Source organism: Armigeres subalbatus, chromosome 3 (genome assembly GCF_024139115.2).
Source record: "Armigeres subalbatus isolate Guangzhou_Male chromosome 3, GZ_Asu_2, whole genome shotgun sequence".
Classification (NCBI taxonomy): Eukaryota; Metazoa; Arthropoda; class Insecta; order Diptera; family Culicidae; genus Armigeres; species Armigeres subalbatus.
Window position 1 is genome coordinate 251,619,825 of NC_085141.1, and position 20,308 is coordinate 251,640,132.

Consider the following 20,308-nt stretch of genomic DNA (forward strand, 5'->3'; position numbering starts at 1 on the left):
TGATTTTACCGAAACGGTTATTAGGTCGGAAATAGGTCGAAAATGTCGTTCGGTTGAACAGGTCATTTGACCGAATAAATCATTTGGCCGAAAATGACGCTTGACCGAAATGATCGTTTGGCCGTACAAACCATTGGGCCACATGGATTTGAACGAACAAAACATTAGGCCAAATAGCTTATGGCCTAATCGTTTGTTCGGTCAAAAGACATATGTAGTTAAACAACTCAATCAACGGCCAAACGGCTCTTCTCCGTTCAAAAAAAATATTTCAACGAAAATATTCCCAGAATTTCCATGGAATTATTTTTGTTAATTCTATAGGATTTTTTTTTAATTTCAAAAGAAGTTGTTTCTACGGATTTTTTTTAAATATTCTTTTTTAAATATTCTTTTAAAATTCCTTAGAATTTCCTGGAAAATTTTCTGAACTGTGCACACAAACTATTCAGAATTACCAAGAAATTTTTTTTCAATTTTGTACGGAAATTTACTCGGGATCTCAACGGGGCGGGAATATTCCCGGAGTTTCGAAAAATTTTAACGAGAAAGTTTTCGGAATTTTTCACTCAAAGTTCTTCATATTTTTTATGGGAAGCTTCTTGAATTGAAGCAAGGATATTGTATAAAATTTCTTTGGAGTTTAAACGGGATATTGCGTGGATAGCAATCGGGAGTTTCTATAGAAACTTCACTAGATCTTCTACTAATTTGAATCGGCGTGGAAAATAATAAATCAGCTGCTTGACAAATTTAAAACGGCGGCGAGCCGATGCAAAAATGTTGGCAGTGACGTAATGCCAAAAACTCGTGCATAGCAAAAATCGATTTTTTTAGCTCGGTATGCCTCGTTGGATAAACATGCAATTCGTGCTGAAAAAAAATCCTTTTGCATCTAGTTTACTTATTTACAAACTACTATTCTCGCCCATCGTGTTAAAATTTATGTTAATTCTTTAAATGTTTTTTGGTGTAATAATTATTGTATTTTGGTATGAATATTCTTATCGATGATGTATTGCACAAGATAACACCCATGACTCATCACTTCATGTTTTCACATTTTATATTTGGAAACTGTCCTTAACTCGCTTGCATAAACTAACCCCTACATGCTCGTAAATAACCAAATTGATTTCATTTTTCTTCTCGACATTTGTTAACGTTTGCCAGTGTCCCCAGTGAAGCCACGAGAAACGTCACTAACGGGTAAGATCCATTTGCAAATAACAATCGTTGGAGCTAATTCCAAAAATAATTTTACGAATGACATAATGTGTCAACCAGTGTCTCCATCCTATAAATTAAACTGACCTAAAGAAAGCACGATTCATAAATAAGCGAATGCGTAATTGTCCGCATATAATGCTTCTGTTACAATCATTATTAAAAAAACATTTGAACACCTACTGATTTTTTTTTTCCACAAAAGACCAATTATTTACCTTCGCCTATCTATGGATTCCACTATCTATAAAATTGCCGATATGCAAAAAGAGTGTCATTCAATTTGTTTCGTTTAATCACCATCGCGCCACTTAAGTGTTGTGTTCAATTGCTTGTTAATTTCGACTGGTTTTATGATAGCAAAACCACACAACGGCGTATCCTACATTTGGAACGAAATATAATTATTTCGCTTATATGTGATGTGATGTCATATCAGGATTGTAAGCATGATGTTGCTATTTATCCCCTACTCGGGCCCCGAATGAATCGTTGAAGGGTGGAATAGTTGCTATGCACAATATTGTGCAGATTCATTGCATCTGGAATCCAGGTTAATTGTTTTCAGCAGAACAAGATTTTCGATTTATAGCTGCTCTCATTTTGCCCACCTCATAGCTTGATTGTGAATAGTTGGATATTTATAACTTGTTGATTATTGTTAACTTCTGCTACACTGGAGTTTATCACATCCAATACTAAAACTTGAGAGTATAATTAAAATTGTTTGATTATTTCCATTAGTGAACACATTTTTGAAAATTTCCTAATTTGAATAATAAAAAGAATAATAAAAATATAGCATGTGGCTAATATAACTTTTAGCTCTCAAAAATGTTAAATAAAACAATTTCCCCAATGCCCTTCATTAACGGGCTCTGTCGATAATGCTCTACCATGATAAATTTGAGCATTCTTACATTTTTCTGCTGCATTCAGCGAAAACCCTTCACATTTCCTCCCGCATGCGACGCCGAAGCCATGTTGCTATATCAAAAAAATGTTTAAAATCCTCGCAGTTCTTTGGCATTAACAACACTTAAACACATTCTGTAAAGCTACAATATAAGGGAAAGTGGGGCAAGATCCGGATGGTTTGATTAACAATAATGCTGAAAGGGCTGTACAACTGACAACTTTGACAACTTTTTGACTTTTTGGCTTTTTGACAACCTCACTTGTTCTTGAAATATTGATGGGAAGATAGTGTAGTTAAAATTCGAATTTTCTTATAATTTAGTAGTTACATAATTGAAGGATTGAATCCTAAATTACTCATTTTCAGCACTAATTGATATTTATTAGGGCTTCTATATAACTATAGCCTATCTACAATGATAAGTTGAGGAGATTCACAGTAATTATGATCGACATGATATAAATCTTTGGATATATGTTGGCTTGAAACTGTGTTAGGCTGTATTAAGAACAAGGTCGTCTCCAGGATTACAAGTCGCTTAACCCTTAAATGCATTTAAAAAATGTCCCCTGTTCTAAATAATTTTAGTACAATTTTGATATAATTTCTTGTCCTTGCTCGTCTTGCCCGAGGAAGTGGTCATATCGGTTCATATGGTGAAGATAGGCATCATAAAAACACCTTATTTAAAACCAGTTTTTAATATGCTGAAACGCCATTAATCAGTGTGTAGAGGAGAGCAAACGACGCAAAGACGCCTTTAAGGGATTTGTTGACCATCATGTTTGAACTTTCGTCTTTCAGTCTTTAAAAAATCCTACTCAAGAAACTGCTGGGATTCAAAAAATGAGATCGAAACCAATCTTATTCCCGCAATTGATCCCAATCCTGACATCTTGATGTGGATAGACGCGTGTGTTCACTCGGAGTTTAGCTTTGTTGTTGTTTTTATCGTGCGCGATATACGATACTGCCAATTACAATGTCTGGCATAAGGCATTTTATGAGACAGATCGAAACAGCTGTTTTTCTCGTGTTTATCTACTTTGACAATTAGTGGGAGCCCGTTTGTTTGGTAATTTCGCGCTGAACATTCCGACGGGTCCTATCATCAATTCTGCCTGTTTTACTTTTTGTCTACCAGGACTTTAGAACAAAGTTTTACATATGATTCTTAAAACGTGTCGTTATATTATTCATACCATTGCATTCTAAGCATGAAATGCTGAAGAAAACACAAATGAAAAGTAAAACGTTACAAACATTATTTGTGTTCGGACCTAACGAAATGTTCACGCAGAATCATACCAAAACAAAACATTAGAAGTAAATAATCGGGCCACCGTGAAACGTCTCATAAAATGCCTTATAGTCGCTGTGAAAAACACGCTGGCGTTTTTGTTTACCGACGGTGCCTCTCAACCATCTTTGGCTGATATGGCCCGTTTCGTGAAAACACTGAAAAGTGATAAGCTGTCGATGGAAACAGCGTACAAAATAGCCGATGAGAAATCCGTATTTATTCGATTTAAAAGTGTGGAGGCAATGGAATATACTTTGCGAAACAATGATGAGACGCTACCGTTTCATTACGCCAATGGAAAGATGGTAACGGTGCATATGAACGTAGCCGGAGGAAATACTCGGTATGTGAGAATTTTTGATCTGCCGCCGGAAATTTCGGATTCCGATTTATCATCCGTGATAGCAAGATTCGGTAAAGTTAAACGCGTAGTACGTGAGCGGTTCCCAGCAGAATACGAACTTGATATGTTCACTGGAGTCCGTGGCGTTTATGTAGAAGTTGATAAGGAGATTCCGGAAATTCTATATTTTCGAAATCTGAAAGGAAGAATTTTCTACCAAGGGTTAAAACCAAAATGCTTCATTTGCAAAGCCGACTCGCATATGAGAAAGTCGTGCCCGGCGGTGTTAGAACGACGGAGCATGTTACAGCGAACGAACAAAGAGCTTGCTGATAATATAGCAAAACAAGCCACAAAAACCCGACTTAATCCACCTACAGTGAACGCAACCCTTCTTACACTTTTGAATGGTTGTGTGTGCCCAGTGCATATTACAATTTCTATGCATATGACCTTCAATTGAATATAATATAACTGATATTATCATGCTTTTATCGATTTCAAAATAAAAAAAAGGATATTTCTGGAGATTTAACAATTTTGAAAAAATACAAAAAGACTACAGATTTGATTTGCCGCCTTAAATGGCAATATTACAGCTTCTGTTTAAGCCCGAAAGAGTTCAAATCGGGTCATAGACGGCTGAGACATTGGTGTGACAATTCTTCATTAGTAGTCTGAAAATATGTCTCATATTCATATTTCACAGATATCTCTGAAACCGAATTTCCGATTGAAGAAAAAAATTAATGGGTCCAATGACAAAAACATAGCTTTCGTTTAAAGATAAAATCGCACAAATCGGTCCAAGGACGACTGAGATCTTGATGGGACATATTTTACCAATGTGTGAAGTTGATACGTCTAATGCTTTATGTTCGTATTTCAGAGATATCTCCGGAATCCAATGTCTAATTGCAAAAACAAAATACAATGGGTTCAATGGCAAAGTCATAGCTTTCGTTTAAAGATAAAATCATGCAAATTGGTTTACAGACGGCTGAGATATTCATGTGACATTATTATGTTAGTTTTCTGAAAATGCACTTCATGTTCGTATTTCTCACATATCTCTGGAACCAAATGTCCGATTGCAAAAAAAAATGAACTTGTACAATGACAAAGTCATAGCTTTCGTTTAGTGTTAAAATCGAGCAAATCGGTCCACGGACGGCTGAGATCTTGATGTGAGCAACGCACACACATACGCACACACGCACACACACACACACACACACACACACATACATACATGTGCTCAGTTCGTCGAGCTGAGTTGATTGGTATATACGACTTGGGTCTCCGAGCCTCGGATAAAAAGTCGGTTTTTCAAGCGATCTTTATACCCTTCTTAGGGTGTAAGAAGGGTAAAAAGGTAGAAGTTAGTGCTGTTGCCGTTGATCCAGTTGCGCACGGCAGTGGAACACAAAATACCAACAAATTGGGAAAGAATGCGAAAAAAATAATAGCAAAACGACAACGTTCATCTGGCGCGGAGTGTGCAGATATCGAATCGATGAGCGCAAACGAACCATCATCGAACGAGAGAACAAGCAGTTCTGTCATCGTTCCGAACGCAACGCCTGAGAGGACGAGGTGTAGAATCCCTTCATATGAATGGATAGAAGACGCAGACGAACGACGGGAGGTGATAGCATACGATAAGATTAGATTAGCCACGTTTATGAATTTGAATGTGGATGAAATTGAATTTTATATTGATAACTTGATTAAAACATTGTATTGTGTTATTATTGTAATGCATCAGATTTGCGGCTCCGCAAAGTGTTTTGTTGCACGACTGAGCCTTTAAATAAACTACATGGTGAAAAAAAAAACTGATCCCAATCCTGACAAGCATTGCTTTTCTATAAATCACAAGGGGGTATCGAATCATGGGATTCAATCCTTGTCCTCTCACATTATCTGTAGGAAGTCTATTCTTCCGAGTGAGCCTTGTCAAGTTGTAAGTTTGATTCCACTTCATCTAATCTTCATTAATTTTGATGTTTTTCCTTTCAAAATAAGGACAAGGCCCATCCACTCCCTCCCAAATATTTAAGGTATCAGCCCTGTTAATTACAATGTTAAAACATATTTTGTGTTGTAGAGATTCTAGGCCAAATTCGACGACTGCTTAAGCCTTATTTATGTAGAAAAATCACTAATCTCCAGCCAGTTTAAGACTAAAAGCCATCGAGCGAATGCGGTTCTCAACACAGTGATTTTCTTATTATCAAATAAATTAAATCTAAAAACGGTTAAAGAATTTTTTTTTTCTTTGATAAGTCCTTTGATGGTTTACTTTTGCGTTTTATATGATTGAGTTGAGAGAAATGAAAGACTTTATAGACTTTTTGGTGCTTAAAGCCGGTTTTACTTTTACTTTGGTGACGTTAACTGAATAAAACGACATGTATTCCATACTGCCGCTAACCGCAAGTCCCATCTGTATATGGATGCCTTATACAGATAAGAATGACTTGCGGTTAGCGACAGTATGCATAACGTAAAACTGCTTGTACGGCCATACAATGCATTGTATTTTCATTGCAATGAAAAGCTAGTTTGAGTATTGGTTGAACCATTTGTGGGATCCGTTTAGGTTCATCAATTTCAAAACCTTCTTTATCGATTTGTTGAATCTATCTTTTCCAATACATTGTTCGGTCCACATAAGTGTTGATACCTAGGGTGAATCACTACTTGGGCCTATGGACCCGGTTCCCGGCTCACTGCACAGAAAACTAATGATTTACACTGTTTGGAAGCCGTAGGCTTATGATTGATAATTTTTAAAAAGTCTCCCATTTATTTTTCACAATACTCAATATTTTTTAATCACTTGTTTTACTCCTAATTGATCCAATTGTAGAAAATAAAAATGTAGTTTTCAAAATTTCACTCTCACTTTTACAAAACGGTATCATCAAATAACCACCTACCTGAAAATCGTCACAGTGCTCGATACAATCATTGCTTCAAGCTTTTAATCACCACACCATAATGCTAAACACACGCACTTCAATCTTATCACTAGAACATATCACTAGAACTTATATAAACATACTAGAATACATTTGAAAATGTATTCTCAAACCGAACAAAAATTCACCTCGGCCCAAGAACTTCTAGCCGCACCGTGCTGCCAAGAAGCCAGGATTATGAAAATGATCCTTCATCGTTAATAGGAAAACTGTCTAATACGTTGACGCTATCATGTTATTTATAATTCTCTCGATTGCAAAAGGTGAAACAATATTGTTTTTAAGTATTTGGAAGAAATTTTGATAGTAAATATATCTTTTCAACCAAATAAAAATGATTATGAATAATACCATCTGGCATCTTGTTGTCGTGGAACGTGCATATTTTTGTTTACGTCGCATTTTTTACCGTCCCGAGAGAGAATGAGAGTAAAATGTTGAGAGATTGAGTAAAATTTTGCTTAGGCCGGGAACTGGTTTTTATGTATGCCGGAATGGCAAATCACTATGCCTGAAATGAGTGCTGCACCTCGTTTATTTAAATCAAATAAAAGCTTTTTTGAACGATATTTAGCACGAATAGCTATTTTTTAAGCAGAAGTGAACCCCATTGCAGTATTATACAGCCCACAAAATTCAGGTCTGTTGCTTCCTGTCATAAATATCAATCAAATAATGCAGTCGTACGCATGTTAGGCCGGGAATGGGGTAAGAAACCCTATTTAAATGTTGTGAAGAAGAAACCTTAACTTGGCGAATTTCTGTAGGGGTATTACCAAATTCTACGCAACCTTTTTAATACTATTATTGGAATGATGATTAGAACAAGCGAATGAAACTTCTGTATTGTTGATCAGGCGTTATCAAATTTTATCCACAGATTAGGGGCCATCCACAAAGTACGTCACGCTCCTAGGGGGAGGGGGGTTCCGAGCAGCGTGACGACTCATACAAAAATTTTAGAGGTTCAATACAAAAAGTGTGACGAAGTGGGAAGGGGGGGTCGAAAATCGCCAATTTTTGCGTGACGTACTTTACGGATCTTCCCTCAAGGTTGAGAAGCAAGCTGTTTCACATTCAAAACCTGTTTCTTTACTCAGCTTGACACGTACACAAACGCAGGGATTGAATCCCTACACTGAAAAAAAATCCGTGGTAAAAACTACTATTTTGTAGACTACGCTCTGTTTTTAAAACAACCATGAAATTTCAGTAAATTTTACTATGGTTCCAGAGAAATTCACCACTGTTTCAGTTCAAGTGACAACATTCCGCATGGGTCACAGTTGATTTTTACTGCGCGCATGGTAAAATCAAACGGGTTTGTTATCTGCTGAAAATCGTCGGTGCGTATTCTTAAAATAACCCTCGGAATGGTAGTTTCGGCAGCAATATTTTTTTGCGTGTATGATTAAATCCCGGAATCAATCTTGCTGCATCTTGCAAACCGTCATATAGGGCCAATTTAAGAACTTATAAGCATCAAAGCAGCACTATATGCCCGATTTGGCGGGATATACGGTATATTGGTTACTTGGGTATGATCGCTGGTGGCCACCAGACGACCTTCTGAGGAATCCGGAACGTAAAAATGATTATTTAGTAAAGTTCGTCTTAGAGGCGCGATCTTTTTTCTAAACCATCTCTGTTAGTAATATTAGAATTAATACACAGTTCTTACTCAACTATGACGGCAGGGGACACGACGGCCATCCGGAGAATCCGGAATGCTAGTAAAAATTATAATCAAATAAAGTTCTACCAGGAGCAGCGTTTTATTTTTAAACTTTTTCTGATCATGATCTTAGAGTTAATTTACAGTTCTTATTCTACTACGACCTATGGGTGTAGGAAACGTATTCTCGTTAATTTCCATATCTATCAGTTACAAGTTGGGCTTGTTGGCCTTGTGGTATTACTTCTGACTTATAAGCAGGAGACCAAAGGTTCGATCTTTGGCCCTTTCGCACTTCATATTAGATAATTTCGTTAATCATATAAGTAACTAAATTCCTTTGCAAATCGAGTTCTATTTGCTAGCAAATAGTATTCTTAACACAGCATTGCTATAACAAGCTACCTGTTACTTAGTACCCAATTAAAAACCCAACTTCCTCCGGAAGTTCCTCCGAGAATTCCTCTCCAAGTTCCAAGTTCCTCCGGAAGTTCCTCCGGGAGTTCCTCCGAACGTTCCTCCTGAAATACCTCAGGAAATTCCTCCGGGAAATCCTCCGGAAGTTCCTCCGGGAAATCCTCCGGAAGTTCCTCCGGGAAATCCTCCGGAAGTTCCTCCGGCAATTCCTCCGGCAATTCCTCCGGAAATTCCTCCGGGAATTCCTCCGGAAGTTCCTCCGGAAATTCCTCCGGGAATTCCTCCGGAAGTTCCTCCGGGAATTCCTCCAGAAGTTCCTCAGGGAATTCCTCCAGAAGTTCCTCCGGGAATTCCTCCGGAAGTTCCTCCGGGAATTCCTCCGAAGTTCCTCCGAATTCCTCCGGAAGTTCCTCCGGGAATTCCTCCGAAGTTTCTCCGAATTCCTCCGGAAGTTTCTCCGGGAGTTCCTCCGGAAGTTCCTCCGGAATTCCTCCGGAAGTTCCTCCGAATTCCTCCGGAAGTTCCTCCGAATTCCTCTGGAAGTTCCTCCGAATTCCTCCGAAGTTCCTCCGAATTCCTCCTGAAGTTCCTCCGGGAATTCCTCCGGAAGTTCCTCCGGGAATTCCTACGGAAGTTCCTCCGGGAATTCCTCCAGAAGTTCCTCCGGGAATTCCTCCGGAAGTTCCTCCGGAAGTTCCTCCGGGAATTCCTCCTGAAGTTCCTCCGGAAGTTCTTCCGGGAAAGTCCTCCGGGAAATTCCTCCAGGAATTCCTTCGGAAGTTGCTCCGGGAATTCCTCCAGAAGTTCCTCGGAAAATTCCACCGGAAGTTCCTCGGAAAAATCCACCGGAAGTTCCTCGGAAAATTCCTCTGGAATTTCCTCCAGGAATATCTTCGGAATTTCCTCCAAGAATTCTTCGGGAAATACTTCCGGGAATTCCTCCGGATGTTCCTCCAAAAATTACTCCGGAAGTTCTTCCGGGAATTCCTCCGGAAGTTCTTCCGGAAGCTCCTCCGGAAGTTACACCAGAATTTCCTCCAGGAATTCTTCCGGGAATTTCCCCCACGAATTCTTCCTGGAATTCCTCTGTGAATTGCTGTGAAAGTTTTCCGGGAATTCCTCCAGAATTACCTCCATGAATTCTTCCGGGAGTTCTTACGGGAATTCCAGGAAAACTTTCAGTCTGAAAGCCAAAATCTCAAACGCTCCTCCGAAAGTTCCTCCAAGAATTCCTTGGGAAGTTTCTCCATGCATTCCTCCGAAAGTTCCTTCAGAGACTCGTCCAAGAATTTATCCGGAACTTGCTCTAGGAATTTCTGCGGAAGCTCTTTTAGGAATCCTTACGGTTGTTTCTTCATAAATTCTTATTGAAGTTCCTCCAGAGATTCCTCCGTAAGGTTTTATATAAATGCCTCAAGAAGTTACTCCAAGAATACCTCCGAAAGTATTTCCTCCAAAAATTCATCCTAGAACACTTCATAAATTACTTAGCAAACTCTACAGAAATTGGTGACGCAGGCAAACCACGCAGATATTTCTTTTGAATTCCTTCCGAAATTCACATGGAATTCCACCAAACCCACCTCCCGGGAATTCTCCCGGAAAATTATTCAGTAGTAAGTAAAAGAACTTTTATACGGAACTTATCATAAATTCCTCTAAGAACCTCCCGAAAATTTCTTTGGAAATTATTCAAGTGATTAACCGGATATCGCCACGGAAACTTCTTCAAAATTTCTCCAAGAATTTGCCCAGAAAACTCTACAGGATTTTCCGGGAAACTCCCTAGAAAATTCCTCCGACATATAATAAAGAAATTAATCCGGAAATTATCCTGATTTTTCTTCAGAGACTTCTTTAGAAATTCTCCAAGACTTCTCATGAAAATTTCTGCTAGAATATCCGCGAAAATTTATTAAAGAACTCTTCCAGATGTCTATCCATTTTTCCTCGAGCAGTAATGGCCGCCAGCTTGCATGTGGGCTAGTCTCTGATTTGACGCTTGTGGAGGACAACTGCACCCACCGTTCCGAGCAATCTGACCAATGTGATTAATTAGAAGGTGCTGATAAAGTGGATTTACACATTGATCAAAATAGATTTAAACAAATAGATTTCGTGTGGATTTCCCGATGGCCTTGCAAGAGAAATTTACGAAGGAATTCCTAAAAGACGCACACTTGCGTCCTTTCAACGTCGCTTGCACGCAGCGTTGAAAAGACGCTAGGGTCATGCGCTAATTCGTCATGACGCTAATTCCCGTCATATCAAATTCTAATTCACTAAATACTCGTGATTGATCATTTAAATCAACGAAATTATCACCTGACGAGATAGAAAAAAGTGTACACTATCATCTAAACTCATTCCAGCCACATTCCGGTGTTACTTTCATTAAAAAACTTCACTTTCATTAAAAAACTTCACAAACTTCACGATTCAGTATATTTGCAACATTACCTACCTTTTCCGTGCGACGAAAAAAAATTCAATCGCTTCCACTCTAAGCAAACCCACGTAACATCGTTATCAAAATCGATGTTTTTCAAAAACTTCCACTACACTTTCTCACTTTTTTTCTCCGCTATGCACTAAATTAAAGGAATATCTTTCACTGAATTGTGAAATTATTTGAAAACACACTCCCAAAAGGCGTTAAAAGAAACTTTTTTTCTAAGCTTTGGAGATTTAAAAAAAAATCTTTCGTCACCTTGTTCACAGGCTGAGAACGCGTTGCCAAACTGACGATTTGTACTGGAAAAATCTTATATTACATATCTCATAAAACACAATGCAGTTAATAAATTTCGTTTGTTCGCTTATTTTCCCCTAGCGTAATAAAAGAAAAGTCTTCCAAATACATTTTTTCATCCAAACTCGTCATGTAGACTAAAATTTGCTACTATTCCAAAGTAATGAAGTGGGAAATAATTTCATAGTAGAAATTAGATGGCAACACTGCCCACGTACATGCTCCGCTCTTGTGTTGTTTGACAGACTGATGCATTTTACTGAATAGAAGTACAACCAAACCTTTTTTATGCGAATTAAATGGGATTGTACTGGGAAATTTTTTGAACTGGAACAAATAGCAGACTTGTTTACGTTTTTAGAAATTGACGGACGTGATAGTTATTATGCAAGAAGTCGCAAATAGTTCGTCTAGTTATTCAAGAATTTTCTGGAATAAAATGCTTGAGTACTACACTCGTGAACAAAGATTTGTAGTGCTGATTTAAATATGGTACCCGCTTCTTGTGGTACAGAGAAAATATATTGTAGACAGTATAAGTTCTAGTCTTCCTAGGAATCCATGGAGTAAGGCCTTTCGATCTTGGAGTAAGGCATATGATCTTGGTCATTCAAGAAATTCCTGGAGTATGGCGATCCGATGTACACGCGTAACCAAAGATCAATTTCCTCAAGTAAAAAATGGTACATGTTCTCTATAGTACAAAGAATAGAATGCGTTCACAACATATGCTCTTGGCTATCCAAGAAGTTCCTGGAGTAAGGTCTTGCGATCTACACGGGTAACCAAAAATCAATTTGCCCTATTTAAATCTGGTATATGCTCTCTGTACTACAAAGAATGGAATGCGTTCACAACATATGCTCTTGGTTATCCAAGAAATTCCTTGAGTAAGGCCTTTCGATCTACACGCGTAACTGAAGATCAATTTCTTCTTCTTCTTCTTCTTCTTCTTATTGGCATTACACCCCCACACTGGGACAGAGCCGCCTCGCAGCTTAGTGTTCATAAAGCACTTCCACAGTTATTGAATGCGAGGTTTCTAAGCCAGGTTACCATTTCTGCATTCGTATATCATGAAGCTAACACGATGATACTTTTATGCCCAGGGAAGTCGAGACAATTTCCTATCCGAAAATTGTCTAGACCGGCACCGGGAGTCGAACCCAGCCACCCTCAGCATGGTCTTGCTTTGTAGCCGCGCGTCTTACCGCACGGCTAAGGAGGGCCCCAAGATTAATTTACTCTATTGAAAAATGGTGCATGCTCTCTGTAGTACAAAGAATGGAATGCGTTCATAGCATATGTTCTTGGTTATCCAAGAAATTCCTGGAGTAAGGCCTTCGATGTACACGCGCAACCGAAGATCAATTTACTTTACAATTACGCTACAATGGCCGTATTACATATTCAAAACAGGCCTGTAGATCATTGGTTACGCGTGTAGATATGGAGGCCCTAATTTCAGGGGTTTCTTGCGAACATCTTCCCTACGCATATTCTATCATATGTGCAACAATGGGCATATTACATATTCAAAACATACCTGTAGATCATTGGTTACGCGTGTAGATCTGGAGGCCTTAACTTTAGGGGTTTTTAGGATAACTGCGATAATTTTTCATACGCATATTCGATCATATGTACCACAATGGGCATATTACATATTCAAAACAGGTCTGTAGATTATTTGTTACGCGTGTAGATCTAGAGGCCTTCACTTCAAGGGTTTCTTGGATAACCGCGAACATCTTCCATACGAATATTCGATTATATGTACCACAATGGGCATATTTCATATTCAAAACAGGCCTGTAGATCATTGGTTACGCGTGTAGATCTGGAGGCCTTCACTTCAGAGATTTCTTGGATAACTAAGAACATCGTCCATTCACATATTCTATTCTGTTTTTCACAATGGATATAAAACATAATCAGAACAGGCAATATTAAATAAATTTATGTCATTTTGACTTAACACGGTGCATATGCACCGCATCACCAGCATGTGCTTCGCTTCTCGACGGCTTCAATCTTCACGGTCTTACGCAAGTCAATACAATTCTGAATAGAAACAACCGCTTGTTAGATTTTGCTCTAATCAATGAAACGACTTTGCAAGGATATTTGTTATCTGAGGTAGTCTATCCGCTTTCACGCATTGACCTCGATCATCCACCTTTTGTTGATGAAATCTTTCTTCAAAAAGTCGATGTCGATGAACTATCGGAGCCTGATTGTCTAGACTTTCGCCGGGCCAACTATGAAGGCATAACAGAAGCACTCCAATACATCAACTGGATGGTTATGGATTCCTTCCCAGATGTTGATGATGCTGTGGCATTCTTCTGCAGTGAATTGCAGTTTGCAATGGCAGAGAACACTTCTTCTCGCAGACCGCCGTCGAAACCTCCTTGGGGTAATGGACGACTACGCCAACTAAAACGAACTAGATCAAAAAAGCTTCGTATGTACTCTAGGAACCGGTGCCCTGCTAACCGACAAAAGTTTGTCAAAGCTTGCAACAAGTATCGGCGATACAATCGTAGGCTGTACAATCAATATACTCTACGAATACAAAGCAATTTGCGCAAGAATCCAAAACAGTTTTGGAAGTTTGTCAACTCAAAACGTAAGGAAGTAGGTTTACCCGTCGAGATGTATTTGAACAACGAAGTCGGTAGCACCGCAAGAGAGAAATGCAATATGTTCGCTAATCACTTCAAGCGTGCATTTACCGATTCCCCATCATCTGCTGCTCAAATAGAACTGGCATGCAGGGATACGCCGAGCAATATTTGTACCTTACAATCATTCCAAGTTACTCAGGAGCATGTCAAAACCGCTATATCGAAACTCAAATACTCATCTTCTAGCCCTGATGGTATTCCTTCTTGTATTTTCAAGAGGTGCAGCGATGCTTTGGTCTACCCGCTGACAATGATATTCAACGCATCTCTTCAGCAACGAAAATTTCCAACCGACTGGAAAAGCTCTGTGATGTTTCCTGTACACAAAAAGAACGATAAGAGGAATATTGAAAACTACCGTGGAATCACTTCCTTGTGCGCATGCTCCAAGATTTTTGAAATCATAATGAACGACATATTGTTTGAAACTTGTAAACACTACATCTCACCAGATCAGCATGGTTTTTACCCTAGAAGATCCACCGCTACAAACCTGGCTCAATTCGTTTCTTTTTGTATACGCCACATGGACGCCGGATCTCAAATTGATGCTGTTTATACAGATCTTAAATCAGCCTTCGATCGCGTTGATCACGGAATACTGCTTGCCCGTCTGGAAAAACTGGGAGTTTCACATGACCTCGTTAGTTGGTTCAGATCTTACCTCACAGAACGTCGCATTGTAGTAAGAATTGGTCAAGATTCTTCTGAGCCGTTTACTAGCCTTTCAGGAGTGCCTCAAGGTAGCAACTTGGGTCCTCTCCTTTTTTCAATTTTCATCAATGAACTATCCAGCAAGTTACCTCCCGGTTGCCGCTTGTTTTATGCAGACGATGTTAAAATATATTTGGAAATCGGCTGTATCGAGGATTGCACAACCATGCAACAGTTAATTGAGGATTTCGTCGAATGGTGTCAGCTGAATCTCCTCACTGTAAGTGTACAAAATGCCATGTTGTATCCTTTTCATCGAAAACGATCGCCAATAATTTTTGACTACTTCATTGACAATCAACCGTTGACTCGTATGACAGAAGTACGTGACTTGGGTGTTATACTTGATGCTGGACTTACATTTTGAGTGCATTACGACGATGTGATCTCTAGAGCTAATCGGCAGTTGAGATTTATGTTTAAAATAGCTGACGAATTTCGTGATCCCCTTTGACTACGATCATTATATTGTGCTTTAGTTAGATCGATACTGGAAACGAACGCAGTAGTATGGTGTCCATATCAAGCTACATGGATTTCTAGGTTCGAAGCAATACAAAAGAAATTCGTGCGATTTGCTCTTCGAAGTCTTCCTTGGAATGATCCAATCAACTTACCACCGTACGAAGAACGTTGCAGATTATTGAGCATCGATACACTAGATCACAGAAAAGGTAACTCCCAGGATGTATTTGTGCCGAAACTGCTTCTCGGCGAAATTGACTCTCTTGAATAGCTACAACAAATAAACATACACGCTCCAATGAGAGTACTTCGTCAACGTGGATTTCTACAGCTTGAAGCACGTAATACAGGCTACGGTCTACACGATCCGGTACGCTTCATGTCTTCATCATTTAATGCCGTGTACGAATTGGTTGAGTTCAACTTCTTTGCTGCCACTTTTAAATGTAAACTTAAAGAACGACGCTAGGAACAAAAATTGTAAAGAGTTTTTATTTATTTCATTTTATTTATTTATGTTGATATTGTTTATGTTTTAAGAATGTAATTATATTTATATATTTGTACTGTTTTGCGAAAGATGCAGGGTTTTTACGCCTATTTGAGCAGGCTCAAAAATGTGGGCAGCTCAAAAAGGCTTTTCCCAGCCAGGCTTCATTTAGGCTCTATGCCGGATGAAGCGAGATTAATAATAATAAAATAAATAAATAATAAAAATAGTTTGGTGTACTTGTTGAAATCATACACCAATACCAACAGATTCATTTGACAGCAATCCACCGAATATTGGTTTTTATGAATGAAAACTATCATGGACGTGAACAGATTTTCGTAAGACAATATTTAAAAAAAATGAAGGGTATTTTTGATTACCGATTCCTAATAAATCATTATTTGTTCATTGCGCTAATAGTACGCAATGGAAAGTAGGAACTTTAAAATACATGTTACATATAAATTAATTAGAGTCAGTAGTTGGGTTAGCGTTTAAATTGGATTTGAAAACCATGCAGTACATACTACGACGGGAATTAGCTCACTACCCTACGTTGACATCGAGCCTTAAATCTCTTGAATTTTTTGATGAACCTGTTAACGGCGAATACATTTTTTCCGTCACTGTACAACATTCAATGAATTGCTGTACAATGGTCCTGTAGGAGAGTTTATCCAACCATAACCACCACTATTCAGCCTTCAATTTTCCTTGGGCAATCTTGTCACCAAGCTACCCATTGTCACTTTTTCAGAATCAATTGGGATAGCTCAAAAGCTAACTCTTGGAGTCAATCTACCTGATCTACCTAGAATGCAAAGCTATCAGCTAAATTGTGGTGTGTTCATATTTCTCTATAAATAACAGAGGGAAAAATCATTAGGCATAGGTATTACCGCAATTGACACCTCCTACATGGTATATACATAATTTTATAATAATAATAAAAAAGGAAAAACATTGAAACAATCGATAACATCCGTAGAACATTATTACAAACAAATCACCGGTTTTGTCTAGGAAATAAGTTCTTTCAACTTATGAAAATCCCATTCACAAACTTTCAAAACAAATAAACAGTGTCTGCTAGTTTGAAATCATATGTCATAATACTTTATTATGATAATAGAGACAAGTTTTCCTATTGCCTTTGGATTGCACCGACCAGACCAGACACAACATTTTAATTGTATCAAAGAGTTATACATATAGTTTGTAGGTAGCTAAATATAGATCATGTCAACATCTCCAAAAAGTCATCTGAAACTGATGGAAAGCTTTATTTTTAGATATTCTTTGCAAATAACACACTGTTACTAATTGACCATGCGAATGAAAGAATCTGCTTTGATTAGTAGTTAATCTCTTATTTAAATGTCACTACCTACATCAGTTGACTTACAATCACTCAACGACTAAGAGCGTTAGGACAATTAAACAGAATTTCGGAGAGGCCAAGGCCAAAAACACGTGTGGTACTGTGTGACGCACAGTAGTGCACACCACTACAAAGTTGCAACGCGCCGGTAGTCGGATCAGGTCTCGGGGGAAATTCCCGAAAGATCGACTGTCAACATCGCGTTGTTTGGAACACATTTCCCTACGGTGAAGCCATTCGTCGGAGATCTCGAAACGAAAGGGGGTTGCACTGCAATTTTAAATATAAACCTTCTACTGTGCGGCACGACTTGGCAGTCACCGATGAAATCCACGACTGAAATCAGCGTCCGGTAGTGGGAGCTTCTACACTCTCACGACAAGCGACGATACTAAACTCATTTCATCGCACGCAACCGCACACTACATCTAGTCAAACGTCGGGAGTGCTTATCTCGAACTTAAGCCTTAATTTTCTATGCAGTGGAAACAATTCGCTTCTAACGAAGGGTACCTCGTCATTTATTAGGATAAGGATCACATTGGAAAAGTAGTGATTAAATAGTTACTGTGAAGAAAGTGTTCGTGTGTCCGTAGCTCAAATCTAAAAGTGATCAGAAAACAACGGCGGCAAATCCAAAAGTAATTACAATACAACATCTACAATAAAAAAAAACGCACAACGATGTCCACCGCCAATGCCAATGAACCAGTTCGGTACGGTGCCATGTGCCGGACCGCCTTCCTTGCGTTGTTCATGTCCCTTCTGGTGCACGTGGGACATGGCGCCGTCGTAATACAGAAGTATCCATCCATCGCCGACAACCGGCTGCAAGCTGAACTTCCACCAAGCTGTCCAAGGTAAGCGAGTTTTCCACCGTCCCAGACCGGACCAGGTTTGCCGGCGCGCGGTGCATTTCGGGTAGGGTTGTGCGGTACTTGGAATGGTATAATTTTGTGTAATGCCGCGACATTTCCGTGAAAGCAGTATTTTCATATTAATTTAAAATAATTGAAAAAAAAAACTATTGGATCATCATACATCTGTGAGTTTATAACAAAAGAAATAGACAATTTCGTATCGAATTAATGATCGCATGATCGCATATTTGTAACATTTGCAGTTTTGAGCGATTTTAAGTTAAGCTTATGAGTCTTTCCCAAATTGTCAGGACTTGAAGCTGACTGCTTAAGTGAAATCAGAAGTTTTGTTCTACAACATTCCAGTAAAATCAAGTTATCTTGTAATAGGGTTTCTTACACCATTCCCGGCCTAACATGCGTACGACTGCATTATTTAATTGATATTTATGACAGGAAGCAACTTTTCCTGAATTTTTTGGGCTGTATAATACTGCAATGGGGTTCACTTCTGCTTAAAAAATAGCTATTCGTGCTAAATATCGTTCAAAAAAGCTTTTATTTGATTTAAAATAACGAGGTGCAGCACTCATTTCAGGCATAGCGATTTGCCATTCCGGCACACGTAAAACCAGTTCCCGGCCTAAACAAAATTTTACTCGATCTCTCAGCATTTTACTCTCATTCTCTCTCGGGACGGTAGAAAATGAGACGTAAACAAAAATATGCAGGTTCCACGACAACAAGATGCCAGATGATATTATTCATAATCATTTTTATTTGGTTGAGAAGATATTTTTACTCATCCAAATTTCTTCCAAATACTTAAAAACAATATTTTGTTCACCTTTTGAAATCGAGAGAATTATAAATAACATGTAGCGTCAACGTATTAGATAGTTTTCCTATTAACGATGAAGGATCATTTTCATACTCCTGTCCTTTTGGCAGCACGGTGCGGCTAGAAGTTCTTAGGCCGAGGTGATTTTTTGTTCGGTTTGAGAATACATTTTTAAATGTATTCTAATATGTTTAAATAAGTTCTAGTGAAATGAACAAATAGGAAGAATGGAAGTGCGTGTGCTTAGAATTATTGTGTGTTGATTAACAGCTTCAAGCAATGGTTGTATCGAGCACTGTGACGGTTTTCAGGTAGGTGTTTATTTGATGATACCGTTTTGTAAAAGTGGAAAGAATCACTTCGGCTCAGTGGTGTGGCAACGGAGAACGAAGTTTTGAAATCTACATTTTTATTTTCTACAATTGGATCAATTAGGAGTAAAACAAGTGGTTGAAATATATTGAGTATTGTGAAAGATAAATGGGAGACTTTTTAAAAATTATCAATCATAAACCTACGGCTTCCAAACAGTATAAATCATTAGTTTTCTGTGCAGTGAGCCGGGAATCGGGTCCATAGGCCCAATTAGTGATTTACCCTATTGACCAAGAAAAAAAAGAGCTTGGAGTGCTCTTCCATTGGTTCGCTCTTATCTAACAAGATTGTTATCGTCTCTCTTCTGGAGATTTAAAAATGCTCCGCATATTATCTGTTGCGACCGAAATTAAAATTTGTCTTTGTACGTATATCGCATAACCTTAATCGGTGCCAAGCCTCCACTGTGTGTGATTAGCACGTGTTAATCGATGGCAGTAGATAAATAAGGCGAAATGACATTTTCCGTCATGAGTTGGATAGGAGAAATGATAAAGACTTGCTAATCGAACCATGCAACTCGGTATGCGGCAATTGCATTTCATTCTTGTCGACTATTGTTGGTTCGGTTTAGATTTCGACTTCTCGAATCGTGACCGGTATGGGAATAAATTTCCTGGTACGGAATGGTGGCAGCAGCCGATTTAAGTCGCACGAGATTTATTCTGCTCGTGTGTTCCAACGTGAATCTACAAGTATCCGGTTAATCCCAGAATATGAACTCAGTTCAAGCAGACGGAGTGGCAAATGACAACAATGGGTATTCACAGGTGTATTTTTTAGTCACTTGGATAAGCTGACAAGCCCCCGCTATGGGTGTTTTTTTCCTTCTGAGATTTATTATTTATATGACCGCAAGATTAAGT

The 20,308-nt window shown here is 38.6% G+C and overlaps 1 protein-coding gene across 9 annotated transcripts in view; it reads left to right on the plus strand.

The window, feature by feature from the left end:
• LOC134223511 (trehalase) overlaps positions 1 to 20,308 on the plus strand; it is a 155,088-nt gene that overhangs the window by 107,314 nt on the left and 27,466 nt on the right. For 2 of the 9 annotated variants that reach the window (XM_062702676.1, XM_062702678.1), the window contains exon 2: positions 17,850 to 18,226. The exons of 4 other annotated variants lie outside the window; for them this stretch is intronic. In XM_062702676.1, the coding sequence (XP_062558660.1) occupies positions 18,051 to 18,226 (176 nt within the window). In that variant the 5' untranslated portion in view covers positions 17,850 to 18,050. Of the gene's footprint in view, positions 1 to 1,173; positions 1,210 to 17,798; positions 18,227 to 20,308 lie in introns of all 9 variants that reach the window. 3 more of the 9 variants (XM_062702679.1, XM_062702675.1, XM_062702677.1) reach the window with 3 other exon arrangements.